Source organism: Buceros rhinoceros, unplaced genomic scaffold, assembly GCF_000710305.1.
Source record: "Buceros rhinoceros silvestris isolate BGI_N320 unplaced genomic scaffold, ASM71030v1 scaffold15631, whole genome shotgun sequence".
In the NCBI taxonomy this organism is placed as follows: Eukaryota; Metazoa; Chordata; class Aves; order Bucerotiformes; family Bucerotidae; genus Buceros; species Buceros rhinoceros.
Genome location: NW_010396085.1, coordinates 20,247 through 35,117, shown reverse-complemented (window position 1 = coordinate 35,117; position 14,871 = coordinate 20,247). Strand labels below are relative to the sequence as shown.

At 40.2% G+C, this 14,871-nt stretch overlaps 1 protein-coding gene across 1 annotated transcript; it reads left to right on the top strand.

The window, feature by feature from the left end:
- Positions 1-3,087: 3,087 nt before the first annotated feature.
- On the top strand, positions 3,088-9,638 carry LOC104501905 (pro-neuregulin-1, membrane-bound isoform-like; the record flags this gene model as incomplete). The annotated part of the gene is made up of 2 exons (XM_010145794.1): positions 3,088-3,265; positions 9,514-9,638. Coding segments are annotated over 2 exons (303 nt in total), but the record flags the coding sequence as incomplete, so codon positions are not given.
- Positions 9,639-14,871: the final 5,233 nt, after the last annotated feature.

Sequence of the window (14,871 nt, the reverse complement as noted above, 5' to 3'; positions counted from 1 at the left end):
GCCTCTTTTAAAAGCATTTTTACCCCTCACACAAGATCCTGTCTTACCAGCACTGGAGAAATTGGCAGAGACTGTGATGAAAGTCAACTGCCTCTTGCAACTGTTGAAGCTGTAACTGATCTTGATCCAAGCACACAATGCTGTAGTTTTATCAGCACAAGCTTTCTCATATGCTTGGCAGGTCTGATTAACTTTTGCAAAACTGCAGCTGAAAGGAAACAAGCATAGTCTAAATGAAAAGGAGGGAGAAAAAAAAAAAAAGAAACAGACACACAACCCACAAGCTTTCTCATATGCTTGGCAGGTCTGATTAACTTTTGCAAAACTGCAGCTGAAAGGAAACAAGCATAGTCTAAATGAAAAGGAGGGAGAAAAAAAAAAAAAGAAGAAGAAACAATCTCTTTTCTGTCATGTCTGTGAACAGCTTTTACTGCTTTCCCTGGAGAGCCTGCATGCTTGGACAGCAAGTTACTGTGAATTAGTGAGGGTCACTGCCATTGATTAAATCCTCTTTTATGTTTCCTGGTAACTCCTAAATTATGGCAAGAGCTGAGCATATTAATTTAACACTTTTTTTTTTCATTGACAGTTCTGATGGAGGAAAAAATCTGCAAGTCATTTCGAGCAGATAATATTGAATTAAAATAAAATTCAGGAACAAAATGGCATCTCCCTTTTATTCCCAATTTCACAGTGCTGCATTGAAAAAGAAAATCAATAACCAGCTAAAGTCTAAAGCACAAAAATTTTGAGCCTTACTGTTGTGGTTATTCTCTTAATTTATGCAAGATATGGGCTAGGACTATAATACTTAAGACATGGTAGAATAAGGAATATGTCTGCAGCTCATTTTCTTACATAGTGACAACAGACTATAACCTTAACGCTTTAATGACAGAATGAAACTCTAAGCACAACCCTCAGTAGTAAGGCTGTTAATTAATTCTAAATTTTTATGTTGGGAAAGTTACAGATTAGAATTTTTCAAAAAATTATTCCTCTCTTTTGGTTAAGTGTATGTATATATGTAAATACACACACACTCATAAAAGTATATATATAAGAACCTGTTGGTTTCAGAATGGTGTGTGGGCATTTGCTTTTCAGAAAGGAAAGGCTGGTTTGATAGCATTTTGGGAACACACTGGAATTTCCAAAATTATCCTGGGGGGGGTGAAAAATGGAAACCAACATATAAAACATTTTGCGGGTGATGTCTTACTGGACATGAAATCCTGATCTGTCCAGTGTCACCCTGACCACACATGCCTAGCTGTTGGTAAGACCACCACAGACACCCTCCCCAGAAAAGGTCTCTCCCTCAGGTGTTTTGCTGATGTCTAACCTAAAATCTCCTGTAAGAGTCTTGTTTTCCACACCAGCAGAGAGGTGTGGAAAAAGTTATCACCTTTGTCTTAATATGAATTAAGTTTTTTTAATTACTGAAGGCTGTTCTGTCCCTATCCTGTCCTGTGCTGGTGGCCCAGCAGGCACCACCTGATTTGTTTGGATGCTGCAGACCATTGTTGTTCATGCTGTTCTGTTCCAGGCTCAATTTCCAAGGAAATCAGGCTTTTCCTGGGCTTTTCTGAGATCAGGAAAGTTGCCTCACATGTGGGACAGGCCATGTTGCTGATTGCTACAGGCAACTGCTTATCAGACATGTGTGTTTCCAGTTCTTTATACACAACTCGTAGTAATAGCTATGATGGTACTGCTTGGTTTTTATCTGATTGGAATAAGGGCAACTGAAATCAGCAAGTCTCCACAAACATACCAAGAACATTTATCAAACATAATTAAGCACTTTTCAGTTTGTTAAAACATTTTCTTGTACAGCACTGTATTGGAGACCTGTTAGTTTCCTGATGAATGCTCCTAATTTGCGTGTTACGGAGAATCATTTGGCTGTGCTGGCCGTTTGTTTCCTTGGACAGCTGATCAAGAAACAAAACACACTGCAGCTAGAGGTGCTGCATGGGAATACTGGCTCCTTGGAGGTACAACAGTGAGGCACAGCTGATTTGGGTTGGACTCACAACCTATAACCCATCAGCTGATCAGCTGTAGCTCCCTGTACTAGCCCTTCCCAGTGGTGTAATAAAGATGCTGTCTTAAGCCCAAGGGAAAGTAAGGTTAAATTAGGTGTTTTACCTCACTGCTGGAGCACAATAGAGGCTGGTTTACAGCTAATCCACAGAGTCAAATGAAGGGTAGTGTCTCAGAAAATGACTGCATCTTCTGTTGAAGCCTGTGCTCAAAGATCAGTATGATTGTGGAATATTAGAGGTGTTAAACTTAGAAAGCCCTAGATGGTTTGAGATTTACTCACACAAGAAACACTATTGCTACAACACAGTAGGAATTGAGATGCATCAGCTGGAGCCCTTCAGTGTGTGGGAGCTGTTGGCTGAAGCTTTTCAATGCAGTGTCCCCTTCTGGGTCCAAAATGCCCTTAATTGATATTGATTCTCTTGATGGACTTCCAAGATTGTAGTCGCTTGCCTTAGGGAAAGGATATGGCCAAGCTGAGGTTTGAGTTAGGAATACAACGTGGGCTATAATGTTTAGCTGGAGCAAAAGCCTTTCCCTCAGTTTAGGGAAGCTGTCAAGCAAGTATTTATGCTTTTAGGTCCCTGTCACATCAGTTGCACCTGAAGCCTTTGGATAGCTCCTGACACATAGCAATCAAATTAATAAATGATCAAGACACCCTCCCTTTTCCTTTCTGTATTACCTACCACAGCCAGCCACATCACGCTGTCTTGTGTGCACACAGTCAATTAATGTTAAGTGCTTCATAAAAGCACTAGAGTTCTTGCTAAGGCTCTGTATGACTTGCAGGTTTTAAGACCCATGTAAGAGGACTTCAAAGAGACAAACTAGGCTGTCATTACCTGTATCCTTATGCTTTAAGGATGATACACGTAATGCACAAATGACCCTTATTTTTCAGGTTTTGGTGTAGAATCATTGGTAGTCTGGCTGGGGTTTTGCTCTCTATGGCTTGCCTAGCTCAATTTGAGTTAACACTGCGTTCCTTTTTGAGAATGGCCTAATCACCAGCACATTCTTTTATTTCTTTAGCGGTGCCTCCCAAATTGAAGGAAATGAAAAACCAAGAGGCTGCTGTGGGACAGAAGCTAGTGCTAAGATGTGAAACCACTTCAGAGTACCCTGCACTCAGATTCAAATGGTTAAAGAATGGAAAGGAAATAACCAAAAAAACCAGACCAGAAAATATCAAGATCTCCAAAAAACAAAAGTAAGTACAGAGACATATTGCGCAAGCGGGGCTGGAAGGGATGGGGATACCTGTTCACCAGAACACAAGCATCGAGGTTGTTAATTGCAGCACTGCAAAGCTAAAAGCTCTGAGTTACAGAGGAAGAAAATTTAAGGAAAGAGACACTGACATTATTTTTCTTGAACGTACAGATGAAGTGGAAGTATGGTATAAATATTTCATAAATAATTTTCCCTTTCCAAATTCTATTTATTTTCTGATAGCCAAAGGCTATCATTTTAACCAGTGAACCTTGGAGACAAGCCATTTTTAAACTGTTAACAAGAACAGACGTACCTTATGCTTATTGTCTAAAATCTGAGAACGCTTAAAATCATCAAAGCAGTGTAGATTTGGAAATATTTTGATATTTGCTTTGCAAGCAGTCTAGTCCTTAAGAAGGGCTGAATGCTTTCTGCATTATTTTTGAATGCCGTATGTGAGCTTGCAGTAGTCCTTTACCAGAGGCAATGCTACACATGCAGAACCAGGCACAGGTCTAGCAGATGTCCGATGTATAGCGAGGCCTGCAAATCTCATCCTCCTGGCTTGAAGGAAGAGTCCCCTCCCTGTGACTGACGACCAGTGGCAAAAGATGGTCTGGTGCCTTGTTTCTGCAGAGAAGAAGAAGCAGCTGCATTTTCTGCATTGAGACAGAAGGCTTTGGCTGTCTGGTCTCTACCTTGATTAGGTTTCAAAGTTTTGATTGCAGCCATTCATCCATTACAGCAAGCTATGAAAATCTGTTTGAACACAGCCTTTCACCTTTCACTTCTGCTCTCAGTAGGCAGGACAGCTCTCTGCTGCACTGGGCCATGTCTTCCCTTCATACAAGACACAGACAATTTGGGGTGAGCTCTGAAAGAGATTTTTCCTTTCAGGGTGTGTCAAGTGCTCCCATGCCTTTTGTTAGCTCTCATCTCATTATGCAGAACCGGAGCCAAAATCAAACAGGTGCTTGACTTTTCAGAGTTATTCAGGTTGAAAACCAGATGTCCTGCTGATCCTTGCAATTTCTTGTGCCCCAGCCTGGGGCACAAGGTGAAACAAGGAGGGAGGCAGAACAGCATTGCCTCAGCCCCTGTGCCGCAGTCGCACAGACGGCAAGAAGGAACCTGTGATATCTCCTTCCGGCATTTGCAGAATGGCACTCTTCCAGGTGGCAGATAGCCTGGCAAATTGTCTGGACCGATTTGCAAGGCCATATGTCTCTGTAAGAGTTGTAGTCTCAGTATATTCTGTAAAGAAGTTGTTCAGGTCAGAGCCTGGCCCACAGCTTCCCCAGCAAGACAATGCTGCCTGTGAGGGGTAAACAGTATTTTCTCCTCTTACCTTTTGGCTGATGCTGTTTTGCCAAACTCACTGGAGCCGGGATTTCACCTTCCGGGCCTGGGCTTTGTCAGTTCAGCATTGAATCAGTAACCACCCTCTGCCAGCTCCCTTCTTTCTCTTCTTTTTTTTTTCCCCCACGGAACTTTAAGGATCTGGCAGAAGAGAAGCTGGCTAATAGCTATTGATCAGAGCAAGCATGTGGAATGTGTGAGACTGATTTTCAGGTTGATGTGCCAAAACATGTTTAAAATTTCCTCAAAAGATGCATAACAAAAAAAAATTAAAATCAGTCCGTTTTCTGGAAAATTGAAATCTGAAGTCTTATTCCCTCACTCTAAATGGGCAGAGTGCAGGCTTTGACCTGAATTTCACACTCCTGTGTGCTACCCCAGCCATGAGGGTATCACTCATTCTTGTAATTTCTCTCTTTAACTGTTTTAAAACAGAAATTTCATCGTGGAATAGAGAAGCCCTTGCAGTTAGAGATGTGAAAGTCGCTAGTTATAGAGTACAAAATGGGTCTGCTGACACCTGAAGGATTTTCCTTGCCTTTCTACTTCGCAATTTTAGTTTGAGGACACATCAGTGTTTTCCCATTTCTTCTTTTGCTTTTTATGTGTGCTTCCAGGACTGAGTAGATGTGAATAGCTTAAGGCAAGATAGATTTTATTTTTGTAACAAGTGGGACAGGCACATGTTCTAAAGGAAAACAGGGAAAAACGTGGTGCAAATGAATGCATAAAAAGACACGCAGATTACAGTAAACAAAGCCACAGAAAAAAGATCTCATCACAAATGACAGGAATATCTAGGATAAAGGATTTTTTTTTCCCCACTTCTTTTCTGTAGTTTTCTCATGATGTCACATTGATAAATATTTGTCATGTTCGTACACTGCCATATTGTTACAACAACCATTTTAGTGTGATTTTTTACTATTACCAAGTATAGGAAACATCAGCTAGGAAGGCTAAGTAGTTGTTGAGCTGTCTGGGATTAATGTCTATTTAACAGGTCAAATGTCTACATAAAAAGTAGGCTATGTATTTGAAGTACCATTAGCATGCAGGGTACCACAGCTTTATTGACACCTTCAATCCAAATTCTTGAGAATAACACTTCCTACATTTTTATAAAAAAAAAACTCACGAAGTTTTTAAGTAGTCCTCCATGACTAGAAGGGACTTTTGGTAATGTCATGTTTTGCAAGAAATCATCTTTCTCATTCTGGCAGGAATTAAACCTATTCATTGTTGGGATTAAAGTATAATGGTTTTCTGAGTTCTGGCTGTTTAGCTTTAGGTTTTTAACAAGTTGCACAAATATCTGGCAGAATGATGAAGTGTCTAGCTCAGAAGCTGAAAATGAAGACCTTAGCTTGGCATGCGCAATAGTTATGGAAAAGATAATGCTGCAGCATGGTGTTTATCTGGTGCATTTGTCCAGTGTGAATACCACAAGTTCAACAGATTTGCAGAAGTGCAGCAAATGCTGACTGTGTTTTCCTGGCTTTTTAGGAGTTTAGAAGACTGTGTGGCAATCCAGGCCTTCTTAAAGCTTAGCCTTCTGAATACTGCCTTGCATGTAAAATGAACTTGGGGAATCTCTCTTCTAAGCTCTCTAGGATGATTCCAGGGTGGTGGATTCAGAGGGTGCAGAGCCCCGACATGTGATCGATGACATGACAGTACAACAGGTGAATCACACTAAAAGACTGTGCCCCTTCTCAGTACACTGGAAAGCTGGGATAAACTGAATGGGTTTAAATTCTGATGAAAGGCATTTAAAGCACTCTTCATCTCACATTTGTCATGGAGTAAAATCAAGCAGTCAGTTTCTGCTGCTCTTATGATTGCTGATGCTTCATGATACCATGATTGATTGATTTGTGAGTCCAAGCTCTAAGCTGTTGCTTTGTTTCAATAGAGATACAGAAAAAAACAGGCACCAGACAAGGCCTTTTGACCTGCTAGCTAACTTTCCCATGCCTGTCGTCTTGTACTAATAATTCTCTGATTTTGAACCCAGGTGAAGCCTGCACATTCTTGTTTTGGGTAGTATGCTGTACAGAGCTAGGCTCTCTTCATTACGTGAGAGAGATTCCTTTATCAGGGTTGGGTTTTTTGGACAGTGGGAAGATGTTTGCCACTTCACCTAGTTGATGGTTTTGGATGCAATTGTGCATGAGAAAACTGAGTGCAATTGCCCTGTATGTTGGGATTCATCCAAGCTTAGCCTGGATATTTGCCCACAGACAGGCAATTCTAGATGACAGATGGAGACTGGAAGCAAAATGAATTCAAGCAGTCAGATAAGGTGGGCTGGGATTGCATTCTGCAGATGTATTTCTTTCCTTTTCCTGTATGAATACAAGCTCAGCAATATCATAGTGGCAATGTGCTAAAGATATAGCAGAAGAAAACCCTGTAGGGAGAAGCATTTTTTTGGTGTAGCATGGTATAGATTGAGACATAGACAAGCATTTGAATACAAAATCCCTTATTAGCGGCTTTAAGTCAGTAGTGTTTGTGCACTGTATTGCTACGGAGCTGCTTCATTTACAGCCATTAACGAGTCATCTTCTGCTCTGACTGTTTTGAATTCTGTCCTGATACCTTTTGATAATATTCTGAAGACTATAAATATTCTTATTTCTCCTGCTTTTGGAAAGAAGACTCCTTACAGAGTTTTTCTAGAAACAAGAGTAAATTTGGCTCACTAAAAATAGATTTGCGAAAAATACTTCACCTGTTTTAGTATAATTGTAAAATCATAAAAGAAAAAGACAGTTCCCTGCCTTTTCCTGTAGAGAATAATAAAAAAAAATAAATGAGCAGGGCAAAGAGTTTCCTCTAAAATCTAAGAGCTCCACAAAGGTGGTTTGCATGAATATTACTCAATACCATATGGAGAGGAAAAGAGACTGCAGCAGGCATACAGTGGGTGCCCAAATAGAAGTGATATACCTGTGCTTCTTGCATTTCATTGGGTTAAAGTGAGTTTCTCAAAAAACTGAATTTGTTTATATTGCCTTTTGAAGGATCCTGAGGCTACAGCCTACCCTCCACGTGGAGAAATGTTATCATGCATGGCTGAAAGATAATCTGCAATACAGGAAATATTGCATATCCATGCAGGCTGTTAGACTACTCCAGACATTCCTGGACAGGCCCTCAACAGGGTGTTGCAAAGGCAGGTGTGTAGATGGCTGGCAGGAAGATTAAAGAGCAGACCAGTTTTTACTGTGATACAAGCATAGCCGTTAGGTACAAAATTTACATGCGAAAAGACAGTAGCACTCACCTTCTGGACGCTTCTGTCAGTGTCCCAACCACCGTGTTCTCATATACTCATGGTTGCCATCAGCTAGAGTGTCTTCTTCTAAGGTGTCTGAAATGCAGTCCAGTTAATTAATTCAGCATTGGGAACTGGGCTGCTAAACATGCCTGAGAAGGGAGCCCAAATAGTCAGCTACTCAGTTGTTCACCATTTGAGGAAACCCGAGCAAATTGCTAACACTAGCTTGGCTGTCCTTCTTCTTGCTAGCCCAGTGGCCTCAAAAATGCAACCTGCTTTCATAACATGAGCAGAAGCTCTTGTTATGTGGGTTTCTAGCAGAGCTGGGGTCCACCTAGCACACTGCTCTCATCCCGTGACAGCCACAGTACTGTGTCCTCAGTGGTAGAACCTTAATGTAGAGTCAGGGAAGGCTGACCTGTCAATACGCATGTGTTGGATAGCAGATGGGATAGTTTACTGTGCTGGAGCAGTGATGGCTCATGAGGATGGGTTAGAAAGTGGCTTCAGAAGCCCCCTTGCTACCACAGACTTGTTTCTGATTTGAACCGAGCCCTGCTCAATGGTTTCACAGAAGGGGTAACCTCTTCTGGTTTCTGCATGGGGAATTAAGAGACCTGGCTGTGCTGAAGAAAAGCAACTCTCCTAACATTGCTTAGCTCAGCACTCATTGCTAGGCATGCTGGTGACTACAAGCTTTTAGAGTGAAGAAGCCCTGCCTCCTAGGGACCTGTCCTTCACGTCAGGGTAGGCCAACTTAGGGAAACAAATGCTCGTGCATTTTGCTGACTATTCTGTAACTAAATGAGCAGCGTTTGTTACAAACAAAAGCTTGCCCAAAGCACTTCTTTTAAACAGAAAATGGGAACAGCAATAATGTGTGTATTTTCCCCAAGCTAGTCATTCTCCACAGTCTATGTAACGGGATTATTGCCATCACATGAATTGGGGACCCCTTAAGTGACACCAGAACATATTCCTACCAAATTAATGGGTAGGCAGGAGTTCTGCATTTTAAAATCTAATCTTAAAACCTTGGAGACTTATTAAATTACATCTCTGAGCCAGGAACAAAATGTAGCTTCATGCAAATTGTGCTTCTGCCCATAATTTTTTGTTAGCGCTGGAGAATGATTTACAGAGGTTTTTAAAGAGAGTGGTGTTCTAATCTCATGATTATTTAGTCAGATGTTGGAAACTACAGAACTTACCCAGAACTGTGCTACTGGCAGTATGAACCTGTAGGAAAGGGTAATCTATTTTAATATTACACCCATCTCCAAAGCATCTGAATAGCCGACAATTCAGCTGAGAGAGAAAGATTGTTTTTCAGATTTCCTTTAAGAATGCTCCTCTCAAGCAGAAAAGTATAAGCAAGCATCGTCATTTGAGTTCATTGATATGCCTGTTTTCCAGTAGCTTTTAAGAGAGAGATTTTTTTTTTTGTTCTCCTCCCTTCTTTCATGTCTAAGCGAAGTTAATCAGTTAGTAAGAATGGATTACAAGACTTTTCATTGAGAGGGGAAAAAAGTGCATTAGTTGATGCAGTGACTGTTACTCCAGTAGAAGACGTTTACATGTTTTTTGTCATTTCACAGGAAATACTCTGAGCTTCACATTTACAGAGCCACGTTGGCTGACGCTGGGGAATACTCATGCAGAGTGAGCAGCAAACTAGGGAATGACAGTACTAAAGCCAATGTTATCATCACAGACACCAATGGTAAGGCTCAACTCTTCATTTTACTATCACATTCAGAAAGATCTTGTGTATAAAACTGACACGAGGACAGAAGTGTTTGGAGGAGGGGAAAGATTTGCAAGTGAAGTGGAAGTGGAAACACTGAAATCTATTAGGTGTCGTAAGAAAATTAGTCAAGTCTGACTTTGCTGTGTAGTTGAGATAATTCAGTTTTCCTTGCCCAGACAAATGGGATTCCTCCTATGGATCTCAGGAAAGATCAGCATTCTCTGCAAGATATTTTGCAAGACCCAGCCTAAGACACAGTCTAAATAGTTAAGATAAGAAGAGGGTGAAGGGAAGAGAGTATTATTCTAATTCCCATAGTACATGTAAGTAGTGGAGGCATCATTAGGCCTGTGGTGAAGCTTTCATTTTAACTTAAAATCTGTCTTAGTCTGAACTTCTAAACCAGCACTCCTCTCTTTGTCTTTAAGTAATATTTTTATGGGTCTGTTTGCCACCATTTTTACTTTCACAGATGTTGATAGGTTTTTCTTTTGATTTCTAAATAATAAAGACAGAGGCATGAATGTACTTGAAGGCATATTATGTAAAGGCATAAATGTAATTCAGGTACTTCAATTCAGGTATTGTGGTTTGAACTTATTTCTTGAGGAGCATAGCTTCTCTTGAGGTGAATAGCATTCAGAATTACCCAAATGATTTAAAGTTATTCTATATTCCTATTTTTGTAGAGCTCCTTTGCATTTCATTTACAGGAATTTCCAATTGCTTCTGATGGAATTTTGTGTTTCCATTGTACACAAATGTTTTAGCAGTACTGTTCGAGATAGTTTTAAAGGTGGTGTTGCAATGGGAATTTACCAGGGATGCTTTTCTGTTCCACATTGTGCTCTGAAACGGGAGATAGATGTTTAAATAAATAGAAAAACAAACTTAAAGCTTTGCCAGTGGGATTTGTCTTTCACTATCTGCTGTTTCATGACTACACAGCGATTGTTTGACTGTATTCGCTTTGGGTATTTGCTATTCTATTTCATCAGCTGAAGAATCGCGGATGCTAAGATTTCATACTAGCTGTATTATAATCATGAGTAAATGTCAGGAGACTGATATAAAAGATCAAGTGTTATTTACCAGAATGTTATTAGGAGGAAAAATGGGTAGTTGTTTCTGTGTAGCTTTCTAAATTCTCTTAGTTTCCATGAATACAAATTCTGGTTGCTCATTGGTTGCTTACAGGGAAAGCTCCTATACTGTTTCCAAGATACAGAAGTTTCCAAAACTCAGCTGTAGGCTCTGTGACTGGGCAATGATACAGATAAATGCAAAAAACAAAAACACTTGGCCATCCTCTGTTACTTTTTCTGACATGAAATTACATCGTGGCTGAGGAGGGCATGTGGGACCTCAATCCTATATTTCGTGACACGGACTTTACAACTTTCTTTTGGGCTATGCTTGATAGCAAAACACTCCTGCTGCAGGGAGGTGGGAGCTTGGTTCTGGATGAAGACTTTTGCAGGCAAACCCTGTTATGTGCATTTATAACTGATCTGTTAGTGTCTGTCTAATCTTGTGGTGAAACCTAGGTTTTTTAAAACACAGCCACGCATGCAGTCTCCCTTGAATGAGGGGCAAACTTAGATTCAACCTAAACCTGGCAGCTAGCTCTTGTCTGTAAAGTTCTGAACTGGAAACTCTGTGATATCTGAACTGGAACATCTTAGTGATATTTGATAATCTAGAATCAGGCATGGCAGCATTCACTGATTGAATAGGTCAGTCTTGCATATTTGGTTGCCACACATACATCTGAGTTCCCTCCACTTTTAGTTGTATAGTTATATAGTTAATAATAGTTATGTAGTTATATAGTTAATAATAGTTATGTAGTTATATAGTTAATATAAATTACTTGTACAATGTTAATAATTTTCCTCCTAATGTTGGAATTTTCCACCTGCATTTGAGAAAAAGCATGGGCAACATCTGGTAACTTAGGAGGAAAGGATCTCCAAGGCCTCAGAGGGCAACCTCTGCTTTGCAAATAGGGACAGACCCCCTGCACGGGTGACCTCCTCACCCCTCCTTTCTCTCCATTCCCTGACCTCTTCTATATGCTAGCTTGATGACAGATTTAGGATACAAACTAGGTAATGAGCCCTGAAAGGCAGTCATTACTCAGGTCCTATCTATCTGTGGGGTCCTGCACTATAAGAGAGGGTTTTTTTAAAAAAAGAGAAAAAATACAAACCAGCATATCTGGCTCATATTTGTGCACTGGGCTTTTGGAGAGACCTTGGAGTTCAGTACAGCCCAGGAGCCCCTGTAGAAAACTAATGTGTGGATATCTCTGAGAGCTGAGTCTCTCAGGGTTGGCAGAGAGATTGCTTCCTTCCACATCTAGCAATGAAGATGACAGTGGAGTAAAAAGATACATCACAGGACCTCACTTTCTATGGTGATACTGACCCCCCTGCCTCCTATGTGAACCATAACTTTAATTATGACCTTTAATTAAATGACCTTACCTAGTCACGTTTATCACGTGTGCCCTGATATCTGCAAACTAGATCCTCCTTTTGCTTTACGCTGGATGCTTCAAGACCAAGAGTAGATAAGGCGATGGCACTTTTGGACATGGGGTTATTTTTCTTTCCACTTAAAGATTAGTGCTTTTCAGCAAAAAATCTTTGGTTTAATTAATTATCTAGAATTTTGTCAAACTTTAACTATTTTAGCTGAATTTTTATTTCTTGGTATATGCCACAAAACAAAACTCTAGGGCCAGACCAAAAGTCTGCGTAGCATGCCTTGTCTTTTATATCAACTGACAAGGTAGCAATGGGCATTAGGAAAAAACCACATTAAGAACACGGCAAATGTGCTGGGCTTTTTCACCAAGAATAGGAAAAGTCCTGCCTTTACCACTAAGGTCACATTTCTGAAAATTGATTATCTCAATTCCCTGCTCCAAAGCATAGAAAAATAAGTATTTCTCAATAAAATGATTGTTGTTTTCAGTGAACAAAGAGCTCTGTTTTTTTCTGATCTCATTCCCAGAAATGGTAAAGTTTTCTGTCTTAAACAGTAAGTCAATGCAGTAGTAACTCCTGCCCTTGTTGCTATTACTGTTATTATTAAAATTCCTGTTACTTAAAACTGCCAAATTTGTTCTTGTGCAAGTTTTTGCTATACATAAACACACGCCACACACAAACTGTATTGACCTACATAGAATTAAATTTTCTCATTTTTACTGAAAGAAACATAAAGCCTTGTCTGTAGAACCATGTACGTGGATTAAAAATGCAACAAATATAAGAAAAGGTACACAAACACTGTTTTTTACCAGTCGTAATAGCAAGCGGTGGAAGCTATTCTGTTCTCTTTTAAATTTATAATGAGTATAACTTCCCCACAGGATATGAGCTGCCTCCTTATTTTCATTCAGTCCTATTTATGTATGCTCCCCTAAGAAAGATTATTATTAGGGTCAGAATAGAAGCAAAAAGTTCTTCCGGAGTTGTATAAGTAGTATACAGGTTTGCTAATGCAATACTAACTGATTTTTTTTGCGTACTAAATTTTCACTTTAGCTAGCCAAAATCCTTGCACTGAATTTTTTCATGGACATTCTCATGAGTAAAAGACCTTAGTATGCTTAATAAATAGCACTGAGAGAATACTTCATACCACAGCTAAGGCTTTCAATTTCATGTTTGAAAACTTGCTCACAGAACCACTTATTTATACAACTAGGTAAGTGACCTTGTTTTCTAAAGTGTTGAGCATACCACAACTCCAGCTGAATGTGGTGTCACTCTTTTCCATTAAAACCTGTTGACCTAAACTTTTGCCTCTGAAAGGGTGTTTGCTGTGGCCAGCAAAAGGGGGGAAAAGGGTGGATTCCTGCAGAGATATTTCAGAAGTTAGAAGTCTACGGTGCTCGTTAACTGCTAGGTTGTGTGCAGGGTATTGCGTGAGTGCTCATCCTGAATGTCTGTGCAAAGGGAGTTGATGTAATTTCTGTGATCAGTGTGGGGGGCTAGGACAACTTTACCTGAATTAAACGGAACAAGACAGGCTCAGATGATCTGTTCATTTGTAGGCAGAGATAAGTCTTGGTAAGTTTATCAGCTACAAAGTCAGTGGCCTATGCAAGCTTCCAGTTTTGCATTTGTAGGAGTTGCAGTGCTACTAACAACTTTGAGTTGTACAGTAGTCAATAAGAATCTGCTAATCGTGATTCATTAAACTTCAGTTTGCTGTTCCTCTTCAGGAGGAACTGGTAGTCAGTAGCTTATCTTCAAGAAGATGGCACAGAAATAAGTAAATAAAAACATCTTGCATCTAGTACTCATAGAGCACGTGGCCAACTATGAAACACTTCAAATGCAAGGAAAGTCCTTTCTGCTCATACACTCACCTGAGACTTCATTAAAGCAGGAGATTAGTTTGTGTCTTCTGTCTCTCACTTAGTTACAGGTGACCTGGGGCCATATTATGTTTTTAAGTGGCTGGTGTAATGGGTCAGGTTCTCAACTGGTGCAAATCAGCATGTCTGGACCAACGTCACTGATCTGGGCCTCCACGTATAAAGACATATGGCCATCGTTCAGTTCGGCACAGCAATTCCCCTAAGAGTGGGGAATTGTAATTTGATGTATTTGAATTTAGGGCAGTGTTCTTTTAATCTGATTCAGGGCAGTAGTTCCTTGGAGGACCAGGAAAATGGTAAAAAGTTCACTAGTTTTAAGAAAAAAAAAAAGGGCAGTTTATCCACTGGATCTCCCTGTGTCCTTGACCACATGTGCCTGCATGCTTCTGAAGCCTCAAATTACAGCCTTACGTTCTACATAACTACTACTACTACACTACTCCCTACTCTGCCATCTGCAGACTGAATAGCAGAGGCCTCAGATACTCTTCTTTTCTCAGGGTGTGTACTAGCTTGTATCATTCTTTGTATAATTCGGGATGCATCATCTGAATGGCACAACAAATGTAAAAGGTTTAAGTCTTGTATCACTGCTCTAAAGTAAACCTCAGGATGACAGAAAACTTATTTACAGCTCTAAATACCTGTGATGTCTGTGGCATTTGAATCCTTCTCAGAGCCCAGGTTGTTGTCCCTGTCAGGGTCCTCAGAACCACCTTCGAGGTCTGAACTAGAACTCATGAGATCAACCCCAAACCCCTTCAGTTTGCTAAAGCAGGCTTTGTGCACTATGTCTTTGACAAACTA